This window comes from Mya arenaria, chromosome 10 (genome assembly GCF_026914265.1).
Source record: "Mya arenaria isolate MELC-2E11 chromosome 10, ASM2691426v1".
Classification (NCBI taxonomy): Eukaryota; Metazoa; Mollusca; class Bivalvia; order Myida; family Myidae; genus Mya; species Mya arenaria.
In genome coordinates this window covers 16,535,486-16,562,633 of record NC_069131.1, presented here as the reverse complement: position 1 = coordinate 16,562,633, position 27,148 = coordinate 16,535,486, and the positions used below count along the sequence as shown (strand labels likewise).

The following is a 27,148-nucleotide window of genomic DNA, read 5'->3' as shown; positions in this document are numbered from 1 at the left end:
TTTAGACCCCAATTCAGCAGTAGCTAAGACTTCACGCAGCAATAGAAAAAAATTAGAAACAATGTTTAGAAATGACTCTTTGAGTTCTGATCCCTCTGATTGTGTTCGCCCGCCACCTCCAAAACCTCACAAACACAAGCGCGGTAAAAAACAACGCCAGCATTCTGTGTCGTCATCTGACGAGGAGATTCGCTCCACTCCGGAATGTTCCAGCTGTGAGGAACAGGATATAGAGAGTGAAAGCGTTAGCGAGAAAGGTATGTACATCTTCCTGGCACTGCTGTATAATATGTAACTAACGAATAATAAAAAAAATGTTTATTTCCAGTTTTAAAACCAACTCTAATTATTTAATTCACATTGACCTAGAGAAAAAGTGGCAGTTTTAAGTGTGAAAATGATATTCAGACACAGCATCACTTAATAAAAAAAATGATTGCAAAGTGCCAACTCTATATTTTTTTGGACATAAAGTCGGAAACATACAATTGTTTTCTTTTCTTTTCTTAATAAAACAGGGTTCTCACATAAGTCTATAAAGTGTGAATTTAGTCTTTTTTATTAATTATATATCTGAGAAATCTTGTGTGTCTTAAAAATGGAGTTTCTGAATATTTTTTTTCCGATTTTCAATCCATGTTTGTAAACATAATTGTTACATGTATATGTATTTCAGGTTTTAAATTCTTTATTAATAAAGGGCATATGATAGAAATAGTTACAAGAATGAGCAAGAAAAAGAGACATTCTTGAATCAGCAGGCAGAAAAGAAGACATGTTGATTGAACATTAGATATAAAATATTTAGGGGATTTTTATTTTCAGTGTAAGATTGTAATATATTTCACCAAGTGAGCACCAAAGCTATATTTAGCTATGTACAAGTGAAATATTTTGTTTTGATGTTCACGAGGTGAAATATATTGTGATCTTACACTGAAACAAAAAAAAATGATTTTTATTATATGCCTTAAATTATATAAAAAGAAAGTCAGTTGTAGTTTTCTGAAATGAAGTTGTTAAAATTTTGTCCCAGTCCTGTGCCCGCTGACTTGGAAGTGAGAGCGCGCTAACATTTTTAAAACAATGAAAAATATCACATTGTTATATCACTATTGGTATTTAAAACAATGAAATACCATTTTTATTTCATGGATTTACTCTACGAAATCACCGGCAAGCATATAATAAAAATTGTTATTTTATTGATAGAAATTGTGAATTTAAAAATGATTCACAGTGCATGATATTTAGTAGTTAAGGAAGGAACTAATTGCAATACTTGTTCACGTTGCTGATGTCAGGCGGTGAGTACCTGTACAACCATCCAGTAGTGGATGATAGGTGGAAAAAAGATGAAATTTTAGAAGCCAAAATCAAAAAGTTCCTGTCGGTGAGTGTGGTATTGGTGCAAAATTGATTTTTATAGATTTTTTTGGTTGTTGTTGTTTTGTTGGTGCTAGATTGAAAATGATGATTGCAAATTATTGGAAAAAAAAAAAGATATATTTTTACTAGTAAAAATCATTAAAAATTTATTCTCAATACTTTATTCTTCACAACGAGAGAGGAAACTGTTAAAGTTTGTATGACTTGCTAAGTTGGTTATATTTTTTATAGGTTTTTAATTTTTACCAAACTCTATCAAAAATTTAGAATGAAACACAAGGCCAATGGTTACCTGTTTTAATAGCATTTTTTCTGGCACCAACAAAAGCATTTTCTTTACTTATTTTCATTTGTGTGTACAAACGTCATATCTTTTTCATTTCCGTAATAATTTTCGTACAGGTGAACAAGAGAGCATTGCCAGTGAATCAAATCTTGTGCAACGAAAATACGACAAAAAAACTCAAAAACCATTGATAGAATTTTACGCCAAATCCGTAGCATACACAGGCAACATGGGTGGCACAAAGACCTCTCACGTGAATACACGAGACCAAATCAAGGACTCCGGAATTGATACTTGCTTATCGTCAAGTTGCCAGACGCTAAGCGATGAAGTGCTCAAATCCAAGGTATAACGGTATTCATTCTTATTTTTCATTCACTTTTGACAAATTATGCTTCTGTAAAGTTTAACTTATAAAATATTTGTTTTATATGAAATTCCGCATTTAAATATTTTTTTTTTTCTTTTCTAGGGCAAATTTATGCCCCAATTCTTTGTTTACTTATATTTCTAAAATGCAGAGGTGTACATTTATAATCTATCTTCCTTCATGTTCTGGGAAAACGTCTATAAGTTAAAGAAATGCTTCAAATAATTAAGATTTTTGTCCAAGGAAAGCGATAAAGATGAATTGATGATGAAGCTGGCTATGTGTGTTTTTTAACTTCTGTAAAGTATTATAATAAGAACATTTCCCATAGTTGCAAATATCCCAAATTTTCCTGAATGCTATTTGTGCTTTTGTCTTGTGCCAGTCTTGTCTTTAATCTATGGTTTTTTGGTCGTCGATTAATACATGCCATATCCCCCCTCATGGGGCAAAGAAATCCCCTGGATCACGCTGGGCTCCCTAATTTAAAAACATCAACCGTTTCTTAAAATTTATATACACAAGTAGTGTACATCAGTTTCAAATAAACAATTAAATTGCTTCTTAAATTAGAACACTTAAACAAATGCTTGCGCCAGAGAAATTAATAAGCTTGATGAAAATATCCCTGGTTTTCTTGACAAAATCCCCTTTAAAATCCTTTTCCTGAAATATGGCATGTATTTTATCTCTTGTAAGCTCGCACTTTGTTCTTCAGGGGCTGTATTCAACATCTTAAGTCTTGTCCTCGTCCTGAGATACGCCTCAGTGATTTCATTCAGTCTTTTGGCCAGGGGTGGTATTCAATACACAACTTTAGTAAATCTTATGGTCATACATCGTTGACTTCATTCACTCTATTGGCCAGTTTTTAATAATGAGTAATCCGATTAGCTACATCGTTCTTAGATCCAGTTAAGACCATATTGAATACCAGCCCGGCCAGTTACTGCATTACAGTCCAATTAAAACACTCGGATTCTAATCATAAAATAAAGTGAAATGTAAGGTGGTTGTTGAATACAGCCCCAGGGAGACACTTCTTATAGACTCACAATAATAGTGGGCTTATAGAAAACAAGAGAGCAAAATTTTATAGTATTTCATTTTCTGCTTGCTTAAAATGCACTTTTCCTCATATTTTCCCCCTGTGCTATGCTTTTGAAATTTAATAATACAGACCCAAGTTTGGTGATTAGAAGACTAGGAATGATGTGATTTTTCCCATCCCTTACCCCCAGAAATGTACACCCGCATGCTTTTTAGAAATATTGTAAAACAATCCTGAAGGTACTGTCAATTGTGAATGAATGAATGAATCTGTTATACTGTATTCCAGCACTGAGGTCCCTCACAACCCATTATAACATTGGTATTGTTTGAAAACCATGTTAATGCAAAGAATAACAACCAATTGAACATTTTTGTCCTTAAAGCTACACTCACAAATATACCATTTTTACAATTTTTTTAATTTGTGTCTTGGAAAGAGCAAATCGTTGCGTAAATATCTGCAAACCAATGATATAAGACTGCTGACAAAAAATCAGATCGAAGATTTTCATATTTCCGTTCGAAAATTAATGTTTAATGGCTTAAACCGGCTTAAATCGTTGCTAACGGTTTAAGGAAAACATCAATTTTGAACTTAAATATAACAATCTGCAATCTAATTTTTGTCAGCAGTCTTGTATAACTAATTTCCATGGATTTTCGCAAAAATTGGCTCGTTCCAAGACAAAGAAAATAAAAAAAAGTTGTCAAAACGTTCAATCTGTGATAGTGCAGCTTTAAAGGGGCTGGACACAAGATGATACAATTGCAAGAAAACAAAAAATGCAAAATTTACATAGTTGTGTACAACGCATTTAATTATTTACTGATGTATCACATTGCTTACGACACATCCATCTTCACAGTTTATGCACGTTTTTCCGATTCAAAATTTACTGCGGTTGTCTACCACATAAATCCCAGGAAGTTTAAAAATAGCATTGGTATATTTATCTGTACTAATAAACAGATATGATTTAAACTGGGAAACCATTATGCGCTAATTTTAAACAGGGAAGCACAGATGAGACAGCAACATGACTTGTGTTTATTATTTCAATCATGTAAAGTGTCCGCCTCCTACTTAGCTGGTATTGACAATTATAGGTTTGTTTTGAGAAAATACTGTATTTGACGATTTTGGGACCATTTGGTGTCTAGCCCCTTTAAAAGTGCACAATAAACTCATTTTACTTCAATCATCAAAACAAAACAAAAAAGCATATACAGTTGAACACTGCTATTCTGAACAGCATTTATGTGAAATTATCGCTATTTCGAAATTATTTTTAGGTCCAGATTTTATTCCTTCTTTGATTAACTACATTTTTAATCTATAATCCGAAATGGCTATTTCTGAAAAAAATCCTATTTCGAAATAAAAATTACAGTCACACCTATTTATCACCTATTTATCAATCCTTATTTCTAACCCTATCATCTCATAGTTTTTCGCACCATCCTGGGAATGCACTTTGGCATCAACTTAAGGTGACAATGGAGCACAAATTGCGCTTGTTAAAGAATGACATTGAGCACGCGTATGTTACAAACATCGATGTCAGAAAACGAGGGATTCATTTCAATGATGTAGTGTGTATATAATTGCTGGATAACACAACCTGAATATCATTCGAAAATGTCTCATCAGATTCGATCGCAGCATTGCTCGATACCGAAAAATCCGGAGAATGGCCTTGTATCCAGCCCGGGAGGATTTGCATACCTGTCTGCCATTTTGTTTTAAATGTTTAATGTTGTTTTAATACAGAAGTATAATAATGAATTATTTATCATTTATTAAACAAATATTCAACAAACGTGTAAACAAAAGATCACTCAAACCGAATGTATCGTATTGGTAACGTGTAACCGACATTGAATTCTTTATGACTAAAAATTTCATGTTATCTATAATTCATGAACGCTGTCAATTTCTGAAAATTGTTAATCTGTAATATCGCTATTTAGAAATAAATTTTTGGGTCCCTATAATTCCAGATTAACGGTGTTCAACTGTACACTACCAACCACACGTTTTTGCAGATTTTGCTTACTGCAGACGTTGATTTTTTTTTTCACTTTATCTCGCAGTATACTCATTACACGCACCACGCTCATTTAATAACTTGCCGCGTGTCCCCTTACATCGAGTAAACCATATATGTTTTTGGAATTTGTACACCATAGCAGCAGATGAACGTGGTGTACTCTTACCACCACCTTGGCTAAAGTGGAAAATATCCCCACGATAAACCGCAATGATGCAATCTTTCCCTCGAAGGCCACGTGGTTTTGGTTGGTAGTGTATTGTGCCCCTTTGAAGATTGAAGAATTGTCAATTTCTCATTTGTTTACATTTGAAATATAGAGCAAACTTTTACTTAATATCATATATATTATATTGTTTAATGCAAAGAGGATTTGATTTTATTACTATTTGATCAAATATTTCAATGGTCGATTGATTGATTGATTGATTGATTGACCATTTGGTTGATAAGGGGATCTAGTTAAATCACTTAATTTTGGTGTATTGAATTATTTTTTACAGACTGATTTGATTTATTGATTGATTAATCAAATGATTTTTTTGATTGATTGATTAATTGATTGATTTTTTTATTTGATTGATTGACTGCAATGTTCTCTATAGACCTGTTAGTTGGTAGTCTCTATGGGTGTTGTCTCTCAACTATTGTTGGTTTTGTAGGAATTTTTTTAATATATTCTCTTAGCCTCTTTATGGTGATTTATATTATGAAATATATTTTCTAGGAAATATCTTGCATGCAGATTTTATGTGCATTCACAGCCTTGTGTTGAATCCTTCCTCTGATAATGGCTTTTAATCTTTATTTGTACAGTCGTAACCTGTTGGCTCGATATTCTAGGGACTGGCCAATATAATTGGAGCCTTGTGAGTATCAAGCCAAGGGAATGCTTACAAAGAGCAAAAAAGTTTGCTCCTTTACATCAAGTTCAAGCCAACAAGGATCTCCAGCAAAGTGATTTTGAGCAAACGGGTTGCGACTTTTTTAAACCCTAACAAAACAAAGTTTTGGGGATAAAATAGGAGAGAGGTTTTCAGGTGATTGGTCGGTTAGTCACTAGGTTAGTCAATTACATTAAAATTCATGAACCAGTCGAGATATTTAAAGTATATTTTAAGTACTCATGTTAAACAACATGTTTGTCTCTGGTTACAAACTTTCAATTTTTAGCTGAATAATAAGAGCTATACTACTCAACCTAGTGTCAGCATCGGCGTCAGAGTTCGCGTCAGCGTCACACTTTTGTTTAGGTGTTGCATGTAAGCACCTTAATTCATCATCTCAGCAAATACATCATGTATTGCATTGAAAATTTACTAATGTGTTCCAAACTATCCAACCCACTTAATTAACAAAGTTAGATAACATTATTTTGAATATAATGCAAATTATTGCCCATTATTTTTCGACTCATAAATTTTGGTTAAGGTTTGGCATACTTCATATATTTCATTCAGACTTTATACAATGGTACTGAACCATCCAACCTATTTGAATAACCAAGTAAGATAACTCTATTTTGCATATAAGGTAAATAATGGCCCTTTTTTATTATTCGACAAATTCTGGTTAAGGTTTGGCATGAAACCATATTTAAGTCAATATCTTAGCAAATACATCATTGAAACTTTAAACAAGGGCTCCCAACCATCTAGCCTTTTGTTATCAAGTAAGGTAACTCTGTCTTGCATATGATATGAATTTTTCCCCTTTATTATTTGACTTAGAAGTTCTGGGTAAGGTTTTGCATGTAATCTAACTTAACAGTGATTCATACATGTTTCACCAAAAATATGCAAACCTTAAACTTAAAAGCGGCGGAATAGTCGAGCGCGCTGTCTATTTGATAATGGAATTAGGACCCTTTTTCAACTTAGAATATGCCAAAATATACTGTGTCCATACAGTGGCTCTTGAAAGGCTAGACAAATTTAATAAGTTTTATATTTAGTATATAACAGCATTTCAGCCAATTATATGAAATGATTTATTTTTGGTTTGGTCAAAGTTCGCCAAAATGTTCATTGAATCATTATAATATCCAATCAAATCGTTTAATTATACAAATTAGCCTAAAGAATGTGAACAACTAATCAAAGTTTAACACAATTGGTTGCTGTGGCAAATAAAGGTTGCAATCGGAGCACCTGGGACATTTTCCATAGAAAAACAACCTCAGATGTAATTATTTGGACAGTTTACAAAATCAGAATTCTTTTCATTTAACTATGCTACAAGCAGCAGCAAGGTAGCTGCACATAGATTGCAACAAAAGTTATTTCAATGTAGCAGTAAAATAAGCCTAAGGACTTTACTCTTAGGAATCTTAATTATTTATGCTATAATACACTTCACTCAGAATCATTTTAAAGTCAGTTAAAAAAAATACCTGTTAAAACACTATGAATAATTAATTTATCATTATCAATTTTACAAACTACTTTTACTAATGCACGGGCAAACATCCAAGGCTCGTCGTGTGGCGGAGATGGTCGAGGTGTTCCGATTGATCAAGGAGGGTGTTGTACATCTGTTGTGAGCATGAAGGGAGATAACTTAGTCATTTTGACAAATTTTAAACCCTGATATTTATGACTTCGTTACTTAAAGGTATTGAATCAGATATAAAGTAGATTTAAACACAAACATTAATATTGTACAACAAATGCATGAAACCATGTTGATTTTTAACTTGAATGTATTTCCAAAAAATAATGCAGAAAATTCTTTAAAATGGGCTATAAAAATTGACATTTCATTTTAGCACTGTTATTAATAAAATATAAATAATTACTTAATTTGCTATTTTTAGCATCCTGTTGCTTGGCAACCCTCTGCAGACGGTAAACATTGGGTGGGTCATATGATATTAAAGAAAACATTGGATGGCACGGGGAAGACCCCGGACTCGGGGGTTATTCTAGGTACGGTTTTAGGTAGGAACACACCTTTCATCACCATAGTAACGGTTATTTTTGTATTGTATGCCATAAGCTATTGTCACTTTGTAAAATTGATCATAATTACGATCAAACATTGAAATGCAAAACTTGTTTGTAAACAAATAGAAAGTCATTAATATAGCTCTGTTAATCGCATTTACATTTAATCTTAATTTCTTTTGTCTTTTTGCTGATATCACCAGAAAAATTATTTCATAAATATAATATCATTAAAAATTTCTTTTTCACTCAATCATGTTGATTTATTTTGTACCAGCAAAGACGCTTAAATATTTAATGTGACATTGTAGGTCTAAAGATTGTGGGTGGTCGTATGACGGAGAATGGAAGCTATGCAGCATTCATCACCAAAGTGAAGAAGGGGTCCATAGCAGACACTGTCGGACACCTTCGAGCTGGTAAGGGTCTAAGGGAAAGGATTGGGAGTGCTTATTTATTTCAAGGAGCGGTTAAAGTTGATAGATGCAAAGTCAATCATGTCAAACCTTTCAAATAATAACCTTGGTTATCCAGTTAATGTAGTGGTTAGCACATCGCTTCTCACCTAAACGACCTAAATTTGATTCCCAGCCTGGGCGCAAGTGAGTTTGTTTTGTGGTTACTAAGCCGGACAAGTGGGTTTCCTCCGGGTACTCTGGTTTTCCCCACAACACAAGACCACACTCATGAGTAACATCGTGTCAACAAGAGTGATGAATATAATATTGTAACTTCATTTCATAATCGCCATATAAATAAGTAAGTTTAAACTAAATATTAAGGGACACAAAGCTTCCAATTTTCATTTAGAATATTTTCCTTTTCCACCCTTCAAAATAATTTTTGCATCTAATAGTTGTTTTCCAAGTACGGAATAAAAATCTGGAACTTTCGCATAGCGCAAAAGTCACATTTAACAATTCATAGCTGGTATAGCTAAAAGATCAGATTTTGGCCTAGTTTTCTTCCAGCCATAGTGTGAAAGATGTCTAGCCATTTTGACATGTATAATTTTCACCCTCAGACAAAAGATCATTTCCACTTTAAGTCACAAAGAGCAATGCTGCAGACATGAAGTTCATGAATATCATTTTCAGCAGAAAGCAAATTAATTCTGTCTTTGTAAAATGCTACCACTTATGATGTGTTTAAACGCAGTCTTGCCTAGATCTGAGCAAAATTGCGATTTGAGGTAAAATTCGCAGCCTTCACAAATTCTTTTCTTTTGTTGGAATACAGCAGGCATCGTGTACCAACCATGGCAGACAAGTTGGTATTACAGCAACAATTAAAGACAGCATTCTTTCATTATTCACTTATGCCAGTAATTATGATCAAACACATGATAAAATCATTATTTTCCAATTTTCACAACTACTATAATATTAATGAGGTTACACTCAACTAATATTTCACTCCTCCAGGAGATGAGGTTGTAGAATGGAATGGCCGTTCTCTGCAGGGAGCAACGTTTGAAGAGGTGTGCGACATTATTCTCGAATCAAAACAGGAAGCTCAGGTGGAGCTCATTGTTCACAGAAATAAAGCGTAAGTAACCCATCTATTTTATTATCATAATTACCTCGCTCAAGTTTTCACTTTCTTGTATATATGTTTTTAATGTCGATACATACTTTAAGAAAAAGTATAATTGTAACCTTTCTATTGACTTTTTTTGTAAATGATAAACACCCATGCTAAAATATTATTGTGCATGACACAAAGTTAAAACACCTGAAAATTAAACTGTCAGTGTACATTTCTAAGCGTCCAACCATATACAAAGACTATATTTTCAGGACCGGAGAAGTTCCGCCAGGGGCCAATAGTCAGTATGATCAAAATAAAGGTAGCTTAAAATTTAAAACTCTCCTTTCGTTAAAGATCGGCAGTCTATTGTCATAGAAGTTCTATGTTGTCATGTACTTAGAAATTTACATAATCGGTTATACCTGCCGAATCCAGGTACCTGCATCAATCATGCAGACGGCCCTTGCCCAGTCATTCTAGCCATTTTTCTTCTTCTTTTTTGTGTTGGAAATTCAACATGTATTTTGTTAAAATGAAATGTAGCTTAAATTCATAATCCTTGTGATTATTGTACCAAAACCCCCCAGATTTCGCACCTTTCTTGCATGGTAATAACCTTGAGAGTAGAGTGTTATTCCTTTTCTTTATAAAAATCGATAGAATACTTGGCATGACCTTGTAAGTTTCAAATTTAAAGTTGATACATGAAGTAGTACTTATTCATAACATGGATTTTGTTCAGTGTAGTACAATGGTCCTTTCAAGGTCATTTGCACCAGTTCACAGGGCCTTCCCAGACCTCAGGCTAAAAGTTTTGATTATGGATGGACAAGGCACTCAATAAGTGTGTATACTTTTGTCTGATTATGATTCTATTTTTCATCCCCAGATTTTGGTCACATAAAGGATGTGGTTGGCACAACACGTTTAAATCGGCCGAGTCTGAAGGTCACATCGCCCGAGTCGCCCCAACAGAGGAAAGCCAAGCACCAAAGTGCCATGCAGATATCGGGCAGAATACAGGTAGAATTGGATTTGTTAGATTATAATATGTTTAAGGTGCAGGAATTTTTTAGCTCATCTGTTTTTATAAGAAAGAAAGTTGAGATACCATCATAGCCGTGGTGTTGTTGTCTTTGCTGCCGTCGTCATTGTGCAAAACCTTTGGCCATTACTAAAAAATCGTCAGGATATTCAAATGGAACTTGGTACATATGTAGCCAGGGACAACACACACATGCATAGCAAGGCACATAACTCTTGCTTGAATGATTATTGAGTTACACTTCTTTTTTGGACTAAAAAAATAAAAAAAATAAACAGACAAGCATTGACCTCTGCTCCGCGGTTTCTCTTGTTTTTTTTAAATAATTCTTCAACTAAGAGGTAACTTTGTGGATGAGAGTTTGTTTATACCTTAGTATGCAGCAACCCTCTGATCTTTTATCTTATATATCACCTATGTAATATGAGTCATGCACAGTAATAAAAAAAAGCTTGAGCACAAGCCACCGACCCCATTCCGATTTGTTATTTCAAATCCAAACTACTTATAACCTTACATGATATTTTATTTTTATTTTCAAAGACAATTCCATCAACTCTTTTTGATTCAATGAATAAAATTATGATTTTGAAACAACTGTTGATGTTATCGATGTAAATCTCCGCTTTTTAGGGTAAAATGCAAATTCAGGTAACTCAGTTATTGACAATGTCACATTAAAGTTTCATCTTTGAATAAGCATTATATATGGCCATTTTCACCATGCTTCATTTATTTTTTTCATTTGAGATTTTGGCAAATATAATTGATGACATTCTAGTAAATCTTACTTCTTTTTCTTATATCATGCAGAACGCCTTATTATAATTCCAAATGAAATAAAGGTGTCAGTCAAGTTTTTCCAGTTAATTGCTTTGTTTATGCCGATGCAATTCTTTGCCTTAAAGTTCTTGTCATGCACATTAATTTCTGTTCCTATCAATTAATGTAATACACTATCCCATAATATGATTTTACATGATGCTTACTTTTCTTGCTGGCTTTTATTATGGTCTTCACATTTATATGTTTGCAGTGTGTGTATACCACGTGATAAATAATGTGATAATTATATGTTACATCGGAAGGCAACATTTTGCATAAAAAAAAGACTTAAATGAAAGATAACTTTTCTTTTTCTACACCATTTTAAATAATACAAAGGGCAGTCTATGCCGCTTAACATAAGCCCCGCCTTCATTTTATATTCGTTCTTAGTTTGATAAGGTGATTAGTTTTATCAAACACTTCGACAAACCTGTTTCCAAAATAATGTTTTGACAGTGCTGCGTCAGACGCCCATATTGTGAAAAGGTTTATCAAAGTGTTTTAAGAAACTAAACTCTCAATCAAACTCCGGTAAAAGACCGAAGGTGGGACTCTGAGTGCGGCGTAGACTGCGCTATGTTTCATTTAAAATGATGAAGAAATAGTGAAGTTATCTTTGTTTAAAGTGTTCATTCGAAGCAAAATGTTGCCCTCTGATGTAGCATTTATGACACAATGTATCACGTGGTATACACACACTGTGTTTGGGAATCATTTTGATTTCAAATTGTGTGACTTAATTAAGAGAAATCTTCGAAAGGAAAATTTAATGCTCCATACAAAAACTGCAATATTCTGTTATGTATTTTGATAGCTTATAACCACTTTAAATGCTCTTTAAATTATTTATTCTCTACAAAATATTTTTATTCCCAGTTTTATCTCTATATTTAAACACATTAAAAAATGGTGGCTTATATTGCAATATTTACACCTCAACTTCCATTCCTTTAATGAACTGCCTTTCGGCAATTGCGTTCATCAATCGATGAAGGCAACATCTTCAGATATGTTTGGATCGTAATTCATTGTATAACAATATACATGAAAGCTATTGATCTTGTAATTGGTTGTATTAAATTAAATATAGATCAACATTTTTAAAAGTGTTAGTTTATTATATTTTAAATATATTGGTACCAGAAGTGTTTCAATTTTACGTTTTAAAGTGATTTCAAGTGGTTGATCTTTTCCCGCGTTATTTTGTGACGTCATTTGAAAAAAAATGCTTCCGGTTATAGTGGGGTCTTTCTATTTACAGAATGGGTAAGAACAGATTACTGAAAGGTTTTCTTAAATGAAATGAAGTATTTTTTAAACAATTCTTGAATGAAATAATGAACTATTGGTGTAAATATAAGAAATGAATTGCAGGGTTGGTGTCATTATCGGGGATATGAACACAATTGGGTTGGTCAAAGTACGCGTGGAGTCCTTCGGACTCCACACACATTGACCAACTCAATTGCGTTCATACCCCGATAATGACATCAACCCCGCAATTCATTCCTTAAATAAAGACAACTGAATGTTTTTAATCTAATTTAGTATTAATTATTCTCATTTATCTGTCTTGTAAGAATTTTACATGTGGGTCAAATGATACTGTGGTCGTTGTTTCTTTTACAAACAATGGGCTGATTGTTCAGAACTTTGTTAATCACTGTTAACTTTTAAAGGTGAAATATTTTATATGATGTGCTTCTATATTTAATAAAACAAGTTTAGCTTAATCAGTTGTCTGAATATTGTAAAGAGTACAGTACATCACATGTGTTTTCATGTATTACAGAGTTAAAAGTTAACAAAGATCAAGTTAACAATGTTGTTAACTTTAACAATGTTCTGAAAAATCACGCAAATTGTAGATCTGATATTAAATGAAATGACTTATGGATATCAGAAGATGAAAGATCACATCTAAATCCTGACCATCATGCATGGTGAATGGACGGATTATAAAATGTACTGTTACCTTGTAGAACAAACTCAGGCATAAGAGGACATGTTTTTAGCTTGTCTCATTTTCAAAGAAAAAAAGATGATGTATTATCATAGCCTTGGTGCCGTTGCCATCCGTGTTGTTGTTGTGCAAAAATGTCAACCTTGATCATACCTATAAAAAAAACACAACTAATCAGGATTTCAAATGAAACTTGGTACACATGTTGCCAGAGACAGTCACACACATGTATAGCAGGGCACATTACTCTGGCTTTAATAATTATTGAAGAGTTATGCCACTTGTTTGACAGTGGAATAAAAGAACAGACGAGCATTAGCTTACGATTTGCGGTACTCTTGTTAGCAACTAAAGGACATACACTTTAAATTTGGCAAACTTCTATTCCCATGCTGTATTCTGTTACACCAGGTGAAACTGTGGTACGAGAAGCGTGGGTTTGAGCTCATCATAACCATCATCAATGCCATCGACCTGCCCACCACCAAGGATGGCAAGTTCAGAAACCCGTACAGCAAGGTCTACTTACTGCCTGATAGAAGGTATGCGTACATATAACATCAAGAACTAGATTTATTATTGACCTGCCAGTGGCTCAGACAGCAAGCTTAGAAATCTGTTCTGCAAGGTTTATTTATCTCCTTTATACTGCAGAAACTGATTCATCTCAAAGCCTAGGACATGTTTTGTACTCACACAACAGATTTTCACTAGTAGGTAACTCAGGGCAGATATTCATCAAATATCTTAATTCATTTCCTAACCACAGTCAATTTCCTCAATTTTCCATAGTCAATTAGGAATGGGACTTTATTAAGTTAGAAAATTTCTTAAAGCTGCACTCTCACAGATTTATCGTTTTTACAAAAAAAAAAAAATTGTCTTGGAAAGAGCAAATGTGTGCTTAAATATCTGCAAACAAATGATAAAAGATTGCTGACAAAAGATCAGATCGCAGATTTGCACATTTCCGTTTGAAAATTAATGTTTTATGGGTTACTAACAGTTTAAGAAAAATGTATAAAACATTACATTTTAAACTTCAATACAAAAATCTGCGATGTTATTTTTTGTCGGCAGTCTTATTTCACTGGTTTCCATGGATTTTCACAAAAATTGGCTCGTTTCCAAGACAAAAAATAAAAAAGTTGTCAAAGGGTTCAATCTGCGAGAGTGAAGCTTTAAGATGTATTATGAATACCACAACTGCATTTGTTTAAAACCTTACCTACTTACAATATCCCTTCTCTTATTATTGAATAAATAACCCCTGGCCCCAATTTCTTGAAACATCTTAAAGCTCTTAATGAAAGGTTTAAGCTAAGCTTGCTTTTTGGTATAATTTCCTTTTGTGTTATTTTTACATTTTTAAGGGTTTCTGAACTTTAAAATTAACTTATCTTTATGATAATTACATTTATCTTTTTTTATTTAGTAAAATCAAAACAGTTATCAGTAAGGAATCAGGATTAATGAAATTAACTATGAAATGACTACTTAAGTTTCGTTGTTTCACTTTAGAACTTTCTAAAAACTTGATATATGCCTCCCCTATGTGCCGTATTATGCCTCCCCTATGTCCCGTATTATGCCTCCCCTATGTCCCGTATTATGCCTCCCCTATGTCCCGTATTATGCCTCCCCTATGTCCCGTATTATGCCTCCCCTATGTCCCGTATTATGCCTCCCCTATGTCCCGTATTATGCCTCCCCTATGTCCCGTATTGTGCCTCCCCTATGTCCCGTATTATGCCTCCCCTATGTCCCGTATTCTAATACATTCTATGTTCATTAAACTAAATTTATATGGCTGTTCTATTTTACTTTTGTAACATATTTCATTCTTTACAATACAGTGAGAAGAGCAAACGACGCACGCGCACGGAACAGAACACAAACGAACCCAACTGGAACCAGACTTTTATGTACAACCCAGTTAAGCCGGAGGACTTTGCCGAGCGCATGATCGAAATAACTGTCTGGGACTATGACAGGATTGGGGCTAGTGAATTCTTAGGAGAGGTAATGCATTGTCTTTGAGTCACCGATGTAGACTAGCAGACAAACTGGGATCATGATGTCTGGTGTTGTCATCGGTCAAATTGCGTTGCATCCTTAGAATCACACTTTAATTTATGCTCTCTTACTTAAGACATTTCATCTCCAATCTTAACAAAACTTGGCAGCAATGCTCGTTGACATAATATCTCATCTGAGTTTGATTATCGGTTAGATCATCACTGACAGAGATATGGCCCTTGAATTGTCAAAATGATGGTCACTCCCACAGGTGACAAATCTGATGTGTTGATTTCTGGTTATGCCTTATACAATGTAATGTGTGCATATTTAATGATATTTCATCTTTCAAGTTTTTAGGCTATTGAAACTTTAATTACAAGCTTGGCTATATGCCTTCCAAGAAATACCAGCTTTTGGGATTGAATTATTACGTTGGTTAAGTATGAGTTGAGTTTAACCCTAAAATAGGAATTAATATATAAGTTACCTTTAAAACCTGATATCGAAAAAACCTGATAATGAAGCCAAGGGAACATCTATCTGGCCTATATGTTTAAATGTCACATGTGTTTTGTTACTGCAGGTATTGATAGACCTGACTACTGCGTGCCTCACAGATGAACCCTATTGGTACCAGCTGAGTAACCATGACAACACCAGTCTGCCCCTCCCATCTTCCTCACCAAGAAATGTGAGAACATAATATATTACTACTGTTACTTATGGATATTATTTTTTTACCTTTATTCATATTCCATGTCATAGATGATTTTGTAAATGACCTAAAACAGTGTGTGTATACCACATGATAAATTCACGTCATATATGCTGCGTCAAAAGGCATTTTTTTCATAAAATGAAGACTTAAAACATAGATAACTTTTCTTTTACTCCACCATTTTAAATGAAACAAAGGCCAGTCTATGCTGCTTAAAGAGTCCCACCTTCATTTAGTTACCAGAGTTTGATAAGGTGATTAGTTTCATCAAACACTTAGACAAACCTGATTCCAAAATAATGTTTTGACAGTGCTCCGTCAGACGGCCGTTATGTGAAAAGGTTTGTCGAAGTGTTTTAAGAAACTAAACTCTCAATCAAACTCTGGTAAAAGACCAAAGGCCGGGCTCTGTAAGCGGTGTAGACTGGCTTTATTTCATTTAAAATGGTCAAGAAATAGTGAAGTTAACTTTGTTTAAAGTCTTCACTCAAAGCTAAATGTTACCCTCCGAGTAGCATTTACGACGCAATTTATCACGTGGTATGTATACACACACTGTAAAACAAACTGCAGTATGGTAGATTGACATACTGCATGACTTTGTACAGAATTACAAGTCTATTCACTCTGGTGTAAATGTTTAACATGTTTTGATTATGTAAACATAACTTAAGAATTGTCACAAGCATTCATAGATATGTCCAGGGTTACCTGTATATGGCTAATTTCCATGTATTCTTTGTGAAATATTTGAGAAGTTTTGATAAACAAAGTATGCTCTGTAATCTCTGTAGAAAAGTATACAAACAGCTAAGCTACAGCAGTCTTTTTCCTACTGTCTTTGGAATGGGACTGGAGCCATTCTGATTGGAAAAAAATCACATCATCTTGACTGATATAGGGTTCACTAATTTTGCCTAGAAATCAATAAGAAGACTCAGCACTTAAAAAATGACACACATTTTTCCAAAATGAACAAAGAAAGTTCTCTTGAACAATATTTGTTTTATACTATACCTTCACCTGCCTTTATTATAGAAGACGAGTCGGGACCCGTATGATGTTCGTCACAACCAGATGTCGCCACCACGTGGTGGGGGTCGGGGCGGGACTGATGAGCAGGATGGAGACTTTTGTGATGATTCCATAGGTGTCGTATCTGGTACACATTGAATCATAAACTTGGTCCTCATGAATCATTCACGTGGTCCATGTGAATCATAAACTTGATCCTTGTTATTTATGAACATAGTCCATGTGAATTGAAAACATGATCCTTGTGAATCATGAACATGATCCTTGTTAATCGCAAACATGGTCCGTGTGAATCACGAACATGGTCTGTGTGAATCATGAACATGGTCTTTGTGAATCATGAACATGATCCTTGTTAATCACGAACATGATCTGTGTGAATCATGAACATAGTCCATGTGAATCATGAACATGATCTGTGTGAATCATGAACATAGTCCATGTGAATCACAAACATGGTCTGTGTGAATCATGAACAGGATCCTTGTTAATCATGAGCATGGTCTGTGTGAATCATGAACATGATACTTGTTAATCATGAACATAGTCCATGTGAATCATGAACATGATCTGTGTGAATCACGAACATGGTCTGTGTGAATCACGATGTGAATCATGAACATGGTCTGTGTGAATCATGAACATGATACTTGTTAATCATGAACATAGTCCATGTGAATCATGAACATGATCTGTGTGAATCATGAACATAGTCCATGTGAATCACAAACATGGTCTGTGTGAATCATGAACAGGATCCTTGTTAATCATGAGCATGGTCTGTGTGAATCATGAACATGATACTTGTTAATCATGAACATAGTCCATGTGAATCATGAACATGGTCTGTGTGAATCACGAACATGGTCTGTGTGAATCACGATGTGAATCATGAACATGGTCTGTGTGAATCATGAACATGGTCTGTGTGAATCATGAACATGATACTTGTTAATCATGAACATAGTCCATGTGAATCATGAACATGGTCTGTGTAAATCACGAACATGGTCTGTGTGAATCACGATGTGAATCATGAACATGGTCTGTGTGAATCATGAACATGGTCTGTGTGAATCATGAACATGATCCTTGTTAATCACGAACATGGTCTTTGTGAATCATGAACATAGTCCATGTGAATCATGAACATGGTCTGTGTGAATCACGAACATGGTCTGTGTGAATCACGATGTGAATCATGAACATGGTCTGTGTGAATCATGAACATGGTCTGTGTGAATCATGAACATGATCCTTGTTAATCACGAACATGGTCTTTGTGAATCATGAACATAGTCCATGTGAATCATGAACATGGTCTGTGTGAATCATGAACATGGTCTGTGTAAATCATGAACATGGTCTGTGTGAATCATGAACATGATACTTGTTAATCGCGAACATGGTCTTTGTGAATCATGAACATAGTCCATGTGAATAATGAACATGGTCTGTGTGAATCATGAACATGGTCTGTGTGAATCATGAACATAGTCCATGTGAATCATGAACATGGTCTGTGTGAATCATGAACATGGTCTGTGTAAATCATGGACAGGATCCTTGTTAATCACAAACATGGTCCATGTGAATCATGAACATGGTCTGTGTGAATCACTTTTAAAATACTGAAGCAACTATTTGAATTCATTATTTTTTAGTTTATACTTTGTACAATGGGATGTTTTCAATCAGATATCAGGAATGCCAGATAAATTTTCCTTTCAATACCGGTAATTAAATGAGAAAATTTAAGAGAATTAATTTCTATTAAATTGCATTTGTAATTTAAACATGTTGATATTCATATATCTGTTGCATCTTCAGGTTCCCATAGAACAGATTCACGGCATTCCACTAGAAGACGGGACCACACCAGCAGTATTGAAAAACTTAACGTTCCTGACAGAGGTCGAAGGTCAAAATCTCCAAACCCTGAGCCCAGCAGTCATCAGAGAATGAGGTCAAGGTCACCAGCCCCAGATAGGGGTCAAAGGTCAAGGTCACCAGCCCCGGAGAGGGACAGGGACCAGAGGTCACATTCACCCTCTGCTGAAAGGGGTCAGAGGTCAAGGTCACCGGCCTCTGATCGGGAAAGGCTGGACAGGGGTCAGAGGTCAAGGTCACCAAACACTGATAGAGGTCACCAAAGGTCACGGTCACCAACATCACACCACCGAGTGCCTGAATCTGTAGCTCGCTCACTGTCTCCCACAGATCTCAGGTATGCAGAAGATAATTGGAAATGACCATTTAACATAAGAAAGAACTATTCAAGTTGAAGAAAATAATTGTTCAAGTTTTCAGACAAGAGTTTTGTTTAAGATTAAAGATAATTATTCTTTCAGCTTTAAGACAAAAAATTTGAAAAAATGATGAATTTGTTAACTGGTTTACAAGATGTCTTTGTTTTGAAACAACTTCAGTCATATACTAACATGTTACAAACACTGATACACTTGCATGTCTGTGATTTCAAGCTGGTTGACAATAATATTATATTGTTTTCATGGTAAATACAGAGTGTCTTCATTGGTATTTCAGCCGACATTCCAGCAGTAGCACACCAGTGCGGATGGCGGGAATGTCGCCAACCAGCACGCCGTCACCAAAGAAACGACAGCTTCCTTCCATACCCGTCGAACAACAAAGGGCTAACAGGGACAGAGGTACACATTTGCAGTGTAGAATTACCCTAAGAATACAACCCACATTTGCAGCCAATGAAATTGCTGATCATTAAGTACTTACCTTAATCATTAAGAATTTCGCTGGTGTTTCAAGGTCCACCCACTGCTACTCACCTGATACACACACTCCCTGTCTTTGATTTTGTGTTAATAATGTGCTAGCCAATGAGTATTCTAAGACAGTTAGATGAACTGAAGTAATATTTTAATGATGAGGAAGGGCTCGTTCGCTATGCTCACTCTGTCCATATTTAACCATTGAAATTTTTCTTCATGTCATCCAACTATTACATAGTGATAATATATATAAGTGATTTATAAAAGCAGAAATGGCTTGGCAGTATTTAAACATATTTGCACAAATTAAATGAAGATGTTTGTCTGATAAACTAGCTGGAAAGTTTTTTGCTTGTCTTCTTTTTGAAGTAAAAAATATTTTCTATAAAGTATCTACATATATAATATACTGGTACAAAATTGTTAGTTAATGTTTAGTACAGGGGTTCTTAACATCAGTCTATTCTTCAGTTGTGATGATTGTCTTTTACTTGGACATTGCATCAAAAACAATGGGAAGTACCTTATAATGTATATAAATGACTTGGTAAACAATTTCAAAAGGCTCCTTAACAATACTTTTATTCTTTCAGATGGAATAAGTTGAGTTATTGTCCATGCCATTTGTGTCTTTGTCTCAGCATCTTTGGCATAGTGAAAAAACTTGACATTGACCATAGCACTGGAAATGTTCAAGATAGTCATAGGATACTTATAGAGTAATTAACAATAATTGTTGATCATTCGTTCTAGTGACTCAAGAGTTAGAGGAGCGTACTCGTCTGATGAAGCAACGTATGGTGATGCGCGCAGCCGATGGTTCTGGAATGCCTCACTCTGATAGTGAGGGGTACCGACAGATTCGTGAAAGCCGGTCCCGATCCAGGGATCGAAATTTTGAGCGAGAATATGACTTTCGACTTGATCGAGGATTTGAACGTGGGTACCACCATCGGAGAAAAAAAGGTGGGTAGATTGGACCCCAATATCACAAAAAGTCTCGACTGATTTTACCACATAACAGCAAACGTTATTAATTTAAAAACATGTTTTTTTACACTTTATAAGTCCATTCTCTAATAGAATGAGTTGATTAAAACATTTGGAAAAATATTCTGCAGCAAAAAATATAATTGAGTACTTTTTAACTCAGATTTTTTTAACAATTTTTTTTACACAAGAATCAGTTTTGTTTGAATGATTGATAAGATTTTATCAACATAAATTATTCCATGAGAAAATACATGTTTTTAAGAAAGTAATAACATTCAGGATTTTGAATCATATGCTGGATCATGTCCTTTTCAGAGTTTGGTGATGAGGACGTGCAGAGTGATGCCAGTGAGACAAGTGATATGTCCGAGGTGTCTAAGGTCAGCACGCTGAGTCTACGCTCCACCCAGTCAGAGAGGCCACGCAAACTCAGGTAGGTTATAGAACAGTCACCTGAATACAAGGTCAGCATGCTCAGAGCCTGCCTCACCAAGTCAGATAGGCCATGAAAACTTAGGAAAGTTATAGCGCATTCACAAATACAAGTTCAGCACACTTAGAGTACGAACTACTCAGTTGAAAAGGCCACACAAACACAGGTAGGCAATAGAACATTCACCAAATCAAGCTCAGCACGCTCAGAGCATGCTCTACCCAGTCGGAGAGGCCAAACAGTCTAAGGTAGGTTATAGAAGTCATACCAACACCCTTAGTGTGTGATCCACACAGTCTCAGGGAGAGTGCAAACTCATTGGTCTTTTGCAATGTTGCCAATACAAAGTCACCACCCTAAGTGTACATGCAAGACAGTCATATAGACCTCGCAAAATCAAGCAAATCATTATATTAAGTTTTGTGCTTCTTTCTGATATTTTTAAGTTGAACTATCATAAAAATGAAGGGTAAGGTGGTCTTGTTGTATATTTGTTTCACTTATCAAACGTTAGAGGTCCATGGATCATATTTTAAAGAAAACCAATACTGGCTTCTACCAAGGTAACTGGTATGTGGATCCTTTTTAACTTAATAGCTGTCAGCATGAATGTCCTGCAATTAATTTGTTTAAACTAAAATAATTTAATTTCAGAATTAAAATTAAGAAATGACATTTATCTCTCTTTGTTTCAGTGAGTTTAGAGGGAGAATGGAGAGTAGAGCCACGCCCATGCCAGCCAGAAGAGCCCCACCACGTAGTACTAGTAATGACAGCACAGGGTTTGAGAAGAACGATGGCAGCCAATCAGATTCAGCCTTGTCCAGCAGTATTGTGGAGGGCCGCAGTAAACGGCGACCCAGTATAGGCCACAAGATGGCTTCCTTTGTTGGACTAAGGAAGCGCAGTAGTAGTGCCAACCAACTGGGTAAGAATTTGAGACTTCTCAGAGGTTATAAAATGTTTTGCCGAAAATACTTACTTGTTTAATGGCTAATTTTAATTCCAGCTCCCAGGAAAATACAAGAATTTTAAGAAAAGATTATTTAAGGCGTGTAATTATCATTGCAGACGGTCGCAAGAGGAGCTCTTTTCAGCGCAGTGAGGAAGTGATACCGACAGCAGACGGCATTCACATGTATAAACAGGGTAGTCGTGAGTCCACAGATGGCAGTATCAGCTCTGACTCTGGCAGTGTGTAAGTAGCTAGTTGTTCTTCTTCAGTTGATGCTTAAATATATGTAAATGTCACCATATCAAATGAAAGGCATTGACAAACATTTTTGTGGTAAACAGGACATCAATAAACATGTGTAAAGTAAATAATAAGTATAAAGGGTATTTTGTTCATATTAATAATGAAAGTGATTCACATCAATTACATATACTTAGAAATCAAAAATATTAGTGTGACATTAATTTTCATGGATTTCCTGGGTTGGCTTATCCACGAATTCAAGATCCATTGAAAATTTGAATCTTAAGTCTTAAATCATATTGTCTATGTAAAAGGGTATACATGTATTCACATGAATATTCATGGTTGCAATACACTTTGTAATTACCTAAATCATTGTTTATTTTACTATTTATATGTTTATATTCTATGTTATGATCACACTTTCGATTTTTATTTTTCCAAAAATGAAAATCCACGAATTTATGTACCCATGAAATTGTCCTTTTTTGAAAAACCACAAAATTTCTTGCCCATGAATATAAAGGATTTCACAGTAAGACAAGTGCAAAAATTACTGACAAAATTTTAGCTTTTTATGCATTATTTACATATTATTTTTTCACAGACTGTGGTTACCACCAGGGATGCGTCTGGGTGCAGATGGTGGATTTGGTGACTTTGTAGATGGGTTGGGCCCAGGTCAGCTTGTTGGGCGCCAGGTTCTGGGCTCTGCTTGTCTTGGTGAGATTCAACTTGGGCTCTATGACCGGAAAGGTCACTTGGAGGTTGAGGTGATCAGGGCACGTGGGTTGCTTGCTAAACCGGGTGCCAAAATTCTTCCAGGTACTGTATTTTAATTACATTTTGTTACTAAACCTTCAATATAAATTTATTAACTTAATAATCATTAAAATTAAAATCAAATGATTTCGAAGAGAGCATTTAAAAAAAGTAGTTGTAGCTGAGCTTAATCAAAATCACAATTTAATTATGTACTTGTTTAACACAGTTTGTATTTTCTCCACCCCATATTTCAGCACCCTATGTGAAAGTGTACATTATAGAAGGGAAACATTGTATTGAGAAACAGAAGACCACAGTGGCTCGACGTACCCTAGACCCACTTTATCAACAACAGCTAGTCTTCACAGAAGCATATGCTGGCAAGGTTCTGCAGGTAGATATTGTTTGGAATTCATTTTGGCTTTATTATTTGAATACTTGCTCAGGGTATACCTTCAAAGTAGATACTTACTGACAGCATTTATTTCTACTGTATTTAAGATCATGGGAAATAGTTTGTTTTGCCAAATTGTTTGTTTGAAGTATCAAGAAAAATATCTTGATCCCTTTTATTGTCAAACATTTGTAGTAGTATAAAGTAGACCAAAATCACACTAACAGGAGCAGTCACAGACTGCCATATCCCCTGCCAAAATAAGAACAGATATGAACCTTGCCCCATGACATAGAATAACAGTGAAAATTTACAAAGGGCAATAAAACTGCACCCAGAGTAGTAGTTATTGTGTACTGAACTTGATCTATCTGTATATGAAGTTTAAAGTTAATTCCTGAAAGACTTTTCAGGTCATGTTCTAAACAAAAATATGTATGGAAAGAAGGACAATTACTAAATACTGTGCCAAGAGTTATGGTAATTGTGCACTGCAAATCTCCCCAATGAGATATGTCTGTATATGAAGTTTGAAGTCAATACCTTAAAGACTTCCAAGTTATGTTCGGGACAACAAATAAGAATAAAAAATAACGTAGGGCAATAACTAAAAAGATACTGCATCTAGAGTTATGATTCTTGTGCACTGCACTTCTCCTAAAACGTATATGCAATTTGAAGTCAATACCTTAAAGGCTTTTGATGTTTTACTATGGAGAAGATTGCTGGGAAACATGCACACTTGCCAAAAGGCGGGGGATAAAAAGCTAAGCATGCCTGCAATCAAAAACATGTTATAAATTTATTTTATCTGTATTCATTCCTATAACTGTACTAAACAAATTAAAACTAGAACATTGATAGTGCTCAGACCTGGTACTACTTTAATTATTCAATTTCACATTCGGAGCTCCTCGGCCATTTTCAAATTCACTAACAGACATCCAATCAAAATACAGCGTAGGAATACATTACGTCAGTGAACCTCTGTTTTCGCCATGAAAAGCAGAAGATCATTTGCACCACTATGAACTAGGGACCAGGGCACTTGAAGTGCCCCAAGTCCAAAAACTGTTTTAATGTTAATAATAATGCTTTAGTCAATGTTAATTTTAATCCTAATTTCAGCTAACTGTGTGGGGAGACTATGGAAGAATGGACAAAAAAGTGTTTATGGGAGTGGCTCAAATTATGCTGGACCAATTAAATCTGTCGAACATTGTGATTGGCTGGTACAAACTGTTTCCTGCTTCCTCATTGGTCAGTCACCACTCATCTACTGGTACCCTTACTCCAACTAACAGGAAGGGATCCAGTACATCTTTAGACAGTGGATATAACAACAGCTGTAGAAACTAATAACCATTCTATTAATAGAACATGTTTAAAAGTTGATTGTTTGCAGCTAGGCGAATAATTCTTCTTGTAAAGTAAGTTCTAAATAAATGCTTGTCATTTTGCAACTGAATTTGCAACTGAATTCAGTAAATACTGTTTGGTTAAATTATATTCAAATTTGTAAAATACTGATAGAGTCAGGGTTTTAATTGGAATGAGTTAGTTGCAAAACTGAAAACAAACTATTTTGTGTGGATTGTAATGGATGTTTTCCATTTAAGTCAATCAAATCAGTTTTTGCAAGGCTATTTAATAGACATAATAAATGCTCTGTTTTGACATGTGTGTTGTGTAAAAGCTGATTAATGCATACTAATTTCTGAATTTTTGGGACAGTTCTGAGAGTTTATGTGTCAAACCATATGCACAGCCTCAGTATGTCAAAATAAGTGATAGTTTGTGTTTAAAATGAAGAAATTATTCAATGTGTAGGGTCTGCAGGTTATTGTTTTCAACTGAAACTAATGAATTTGTTTTTTATGGATTGTTTTTTCATATTTTATACAGTCTGACATAAAAAACACACAACAAAATACATGTGAAAATGTGAACAAATGCATGTGACACTGATAAAATGTCGTTCAAATCTGATACAAGAATAAGACAAAAATTACTGCATATTTCTTAAAAGCGTACCATAATTCGAAATCATGGGTTTACAAAATTCTATTTGAATGGGTTTAATCCAGATGCTGTTTATAAAAGAAAGTTAAATAACTCAATTTTAACAATGTATAAAAAGACAATTTGCCAGCATAAAATCTGTGGGCTTGTCCCTTCAACATGTTTTGGGAAAACAACATATCTCATTAAGAATTTGCAGAATGGATATTGATAGTTAATGACTGATAGCAATTTCAATGCATTAGTTAAGCATCTATAGATTAGAAATTATACTTATCTTAAATTGTCCATGTTTGAAAAAAAAATCATAGTTAAATTTGTTCTTCATTCAGTTATAATGAGCTGATTGTTCAGAACTTTGATAAAGTTAACAATGTTGATAGCAGTATTGTTGTTTAAACTTTAAAAGTTGAATATTTTTTAACATACTCATATACATGTACATCAATTGGAAACACAAACAACTTAGACAGGTTTTTCATAATTGTTAGAAATACTGCAGATCACAAGTGCGTCCATGAGGACCTACAGAGTGATAAAGATTTGAAAGTTAACAATGATGATGTTAACAATGTTGTTAACTTTAGAAAAGTTCTGAACAAACCGCTCAATGTTCTCGTCATTTCAATATCATTATAAATGTTTGCTGATTGTTCGCTATACCATTTTTACAGACCAAAACATTAACAATACTCAGTATGTTTCAATTACATTTTTGTTTGCTGAATTGTGAGTACTGTTCAATGAAAATGGTATAAAATCAGCGTGTCACGTTCTGCCTTCAAATGTGTTGTTAGACTCATAACATTTATATGTGTGTACACTTTTAACTGAATCAAATTGCATTACGTTACGTAAATTTGTTACTGTTTTCTTATACTGTTATTGTTTTGTTGTTGTTGCTGTTGTTGTTTTTTTGCTATGTTTAGTTTAATTTTGTTTTTGAGCTAAATTAATACATAACCGTACTTCAAAGACAGATGTACATTCCATTAATCCTAACGTGAACAGCAATATTTGTTTCATTTTATAATGTTATAGGGAAATATCCTGACTTGTTTCTATTGTATATTATAATCTATAAGACTTGTCTGCTGAAATTGACTGTTTTTACCATTTAATTGCGATGTTCCCTACAGGAAACCAAACTGGGATCTCATTGGGATGTCATAATTTCAGGGGGATACTGGTGACTGGGATCCAGCTGCAAATGAAACCCTCATGTCAGTGGGATACTGGTGATTGGGATCTGGGTGCAAATCCCACCCTCATCCCAGTGCGTGACTGGGATCTGGGTGCAAATCCCACCCTCATCCCAGTGGGATCTGGGTGCAAATGCCACCCTCATCCCATTGGGA

General features: G+C 34.7%; 1 protein-coding gene across 1 annotated transcript; it reads left to right on the top strand.

Moving 5' to 3' along the window:
• The first annotated feature begins 16 nt into the window (after nucleotides 1-16).
• LOC128206039 (regulating synaptic membrane exocytosis protein 2-like) lies at nucleotides 17-27,148 on the top strand. Its single transcript, XM_052908170.1, has 20 exons — nucleotides 17-257; nucleotides 1,305-1,393; nucleotides 7,965-8,088; nucleotides 8,406-8,513; nucleotides 9,519-9,642; nucleotides 9,894-9,943; nucleotides 10,514-10,647; nucleotides 13,872-14,002; nucleotides 15,317-15,482; nucleotides 16,066-16,173; nucleotides 17,239-17,350; nucleotides 19,066-19,462; nucleotides 19,783-19,907; nucleotides 20,739-20,951; nucleotides 21,294-21,411; nucleotides 22,107-22,339; nucleotides 22,483-22,609; nucleotides 23,217-23,434; nucleotides 23,629-23,768; nucleotides 24,897-27,148. Exons 1-20 carry the CDS (start codon nucleotides 62-64, stop codon nucleotides 25,125-25,127), a joined length of 3,144 nt encoding a protein of 1,047 aa, XP_052764130.1. The 5' UTR covers nucleotides 17-61; the 3' UTR covers nucleotides 25,128-27,148.